The sequence below is a fragment of the Pinus tabuliformis genome, chromosome 3_2 (assembly GCF_031772625.1).
Source record: "Pinus tabuliformis cultivar Carrire ecotype Pingquan chromosome 3_2, CPIR1, whole genome shotgun sequence".
NCBI classification, from domain to species: Eukaryota; Viridiplantae; Streptophyta; class Pinopsida; order Pinales; family Pinaceae; genus Pinus; species Pinus tabuliformis.
Window position 1 is genome coordinate 1,172,690,742 of NC_142302.1, and position 3,803 is coordinate 1,172,694,544.

The following is a 3,803-nucleotide window of genomic DNA, read 5'->3' on the forward strand; positions in this document are numbered from 1 at the left end:
GTCCATTTTATGTGGATGAAACTTCCCCACAAGTTTAATAATGTCTAACCCTAGTTGTGATCAAACAGTTTTAGCCTCCATTACCATGTGTGTGTCGTTTTCGAATTTTTTTATTTTGAAGTGGGTTACCTGCTTGCTCGGTACCACACTAGCGACGAACCAATCAAGCTGGCTCAGGACTTCTTCTTTGCAAATTTCCCATTATCAATTCCTCTGTCATTACTTCATTCCTTCACTATTAAATATAAGCTAGAGGCATTCCATGCCCTTTCATCAGCTCACCTTCTGAGGTTTCACATCTCGCAGGCATTGCAAGCCTTTGTATTGTTCAAGCCTCCTCCTGGTTTTTTAATAGAATTTGATCAGATTGGGGTTTTTTTTTTTTTGTGAGTATCAGACCTTGTGAGGTTTGATCAGAAATTGCAAGAAATGGAGAATATCCATTCTGGTGTAAATCATGTTTCATCAAAGGGTCTTTGGAGATTTGTGCGGATAGCTTTCTTCATGATCAGAAAAGGCCTCACCTCCAAGTGCAAGATGCTCATGGACATGCATCTGATGATGGAGAGAGGAAAAGTCTATGGAAAAAGCTTGAGGAATTTGGTGTTCCACCATTCCAAAGACAGTAGCAACCAGAGTGGCTTTGGGCTTCAAGAATATGAATTCTCTTGCAGCAACAGCCCTGCCATCTTCAACATGGCCAAGAGAAAACATCACTACTTTCCCACACATATGCTTCACTTTCCATGCATTCATCCACATCAATTTGAAGAAAAGGAAGAGCCTAACACTATTGTTCTTCCCAAGTTGGATCACAGCAATGAATACTTCAGCAAGGATTTCCTTGATCATAACAAGTTGCCTGCTCTTCAGAGGCTGAGCCCTTTGTTGTCTCCGATGTGTCGAAGGATCTCGAACTCGTTCAGTGAAGATAATGACCATCAGGTTGACAGGCATGCTGAGGAATTCATTGCTAAATTCTATGAGCAACTGAAGATGTCTTTGCTGCAATACCAGGAGATGCTTGACAGAGGCACAAGTTAATTACTTTCTTAATGAAAATCTTCAATACAAGGAATATAGAAGTTTTGTCTAGAAATAGCCCAAACTCAGTGCCACTGACTTGTCTATATGGGGAAATAAATTTTCAAGAGCACCTTGCAAGTCTACAAAAGCATTTCATGAAGAAGGTCCTAGAAGAAGATTGGAAAATATTTGTGGCAACACAATAGAATAATGTGCAGTGAAAGATTGAGTTATGGAAGAATTTGATGCATCAATGATCAGTAAATAACAATATGACTATATATGCAGTTTTGTAAGTATTAGTAAGAATTTGGAACTTTTATTGTGTTCTTATAGTTTCTTTTGAAAATTGAATCAGATTAATAGAATATGGCATTTTTGATGAGCATATTTTTTTTATCCATAATAGAATCAATTCTGTTTTCAAGAATTTTAATGGATTCGTTATTCCGGATTGTCCAATTATTTTTGTTACTGATGGTTTTTTTTTTAGCTTTTTTACATGTTCATATTTTGCTGCAGAGAGAACTTTCAAAATGTCTGGTTTACCACAAGTGCATCAAGCGAAATTATTTTAGATAAATTTATTCTTTGTTTAAATTTGCTCGCTTTGCATGTTGATATTCTGTTCTCAAGTGCCTCGAGTGAATTTTTGTTTACAAATTTCTTCTTCACTTTTGGCTGCTTATTTAGATAAATTCCTTCTTTGTTTAGGGCTCCTTATTTGGATAAATTCCTCTGTTTTTGGCTGCTTTACATGTTCATATATTGTTACAGAGAGATCACTCTGAATTTTTGGTTTAGCGCAAGTGAGCCGAGCGAAATAAATTTAGATAATTTTTCTCCTCTGGTTTATTCGCTGCCTTCGGCTTACAATCATTCATATTTACAATTTCCCAAAAAAGATAATCATTGGTATTTACAATCATTGATATTGATGGTTTTGGTTGTACGTCATAGATGGCCACATTTTATGGACTCCTTGTGACAAACGAATAAGTAGTTTTTCTTTTTCATTAACCTGTGCTGGATTTACGTACCACTACTTAATTATAACGATGGCTTTGGTTATTCCTTAATTACAATGTTGATTTTGATTATTGTGATACACTCGGTTTGGTTATTCTCTAATTATAACTTTGGTTTTGATTATTGTGATGTGCATCTTATTGCAGGTTTTTATTTTTATTTTTGTGATGTACAGCTTAGTGTAGGGAGCTATTATACTAATTTCTTATATGAGTTTTATAATATAATAATTATAATTATTTAAATTTAAATTAATAAATATATAATTATAAAAGCCTCATATGGGATTTGGAAAAATCCCATATGATTGTTGAGTATTAATGTTGATTGAGATTCTGCAAGTTTTAGTCAGAGATTTTGTTCACTCTTCTAATAAGAGTTTTCAAATACTTCCCATCCCACTGCAGAAAAAAATAGGTGATGTACTTTCATTTTAAAAGGGTTTGAAACTTAGCTAGTATTTTCACTAGTATTCAGGACATTTTTGGGCTTTGATTGCAAACAAACAGCCCTACCAACCAAAAATAGAGATGGTATCATCATTAAAATTTATGCTTATATTAAAGAGTATATTGATTTTGTTTTTGATCCATTTTTATATTGAGAGTTTAATAAGTTTGCATAATTTTATTTTTATTTCAATTACTAATTATTATAAATATGGTATGGGTTTTTATTATAAAAAAAATAAAATAACTCTACTATTGCATTTGCAGGTGCTCCGAGGAATCAGGAAAGGCAAGGCAAGTGATAATGAAGAAATACTAAGAGCGCACACATTTATATTTTAGGTACGTAGTACATTTATTTTATTTTATTTTAGTAAGTAGCTCTCTTGGAAATGGTTGAGCAATGGTATAAAACTTGCCTTACAGGAATTTATTATTTTATTCTTAACATGACGAAGGATGGTGGTTTGGTGTGCCTCCAAGAAATGATTAACTGGTGAGAAAACATCTAGTGATAGAGACTTTTCTGCAACTTTAGCTTGTTATGAAGTTGATCATAATAGTTCATTACCTGAATTAGATTCATTCGACATGAAGCTTCCTCAGGAACTATATCACCACCAATTTGGATACCAATTGTTGCAATTCTTGGGCGAGATGTAGCCGACTCAAATTGTGAAAGCCAATAGTGGAGAAGATAATTACGTAGGTCACTAATAGATTGAAAATTGGCCTATATCATTTGGATACCAATTGTTGCAATTCTTGGGCTGCAACACAAGATGTAGCCGACTCAAATTGTGAAAGCCAATAGTGGAGAAGATAATTATGTAGGTCACTAATAGATTGAAAATTGGCCTATATCATGTTGCCATGACCTGTGTGAATTTTTCATCTTTTGCAAAACCTTCATGAAGAAAAAATTTCCAATCAATTGTGAATTCAAATTCATATACATTATTACAATTCTTTTTTATCAAGGAAGCCAATTCCAATTATACAAGGGTATTGAAATTGTGGTTTAGAAACTGGATATGAATTTAATTTCCACCATTTAATGTGATTGAAGATTTTAATTTCTATGTTAGAGAGTAAATCCTCTTGTAGGATGGAGAAATCTAGAAAGTTTCTTTTTTGACTAATACTATGTCTTAAATGAAGTTCCCACTGAGGATCCTGCATGTTCAAATGACGTGAATACATTTTCAGAAAATATAAGTGTTTTGCTTTATTATTTTCAATGTTGCTTTCCAAAATTGTTTTTTCATTTAGATTTAAAATTACTTTGTTTTTAGCGTT

At 33.3% G+C, this 3,803-nt stretch overlaps 1 protein-coding gene across 1 annotated transcript; it reads left to right on the forward strand.

The window, feature by feature from the left end:
• Positions 1-357: 357 nt before the first annotated feature.
• Positions 358-1,044, forward strand: LOC149184901 (uncharacterized). Its single transcript, XM_089419003.1, has one exon. It carries the CDS (start codon positions 430-432, stop codon positions 1,042-1,044), a length of 615 nt encoding a protein of 204 aa, XP_089275129.1. The 5' UTR covers positions 358-429.
• Positions 1,045-3,803: the final 2,759 nt, after the last annotated feature.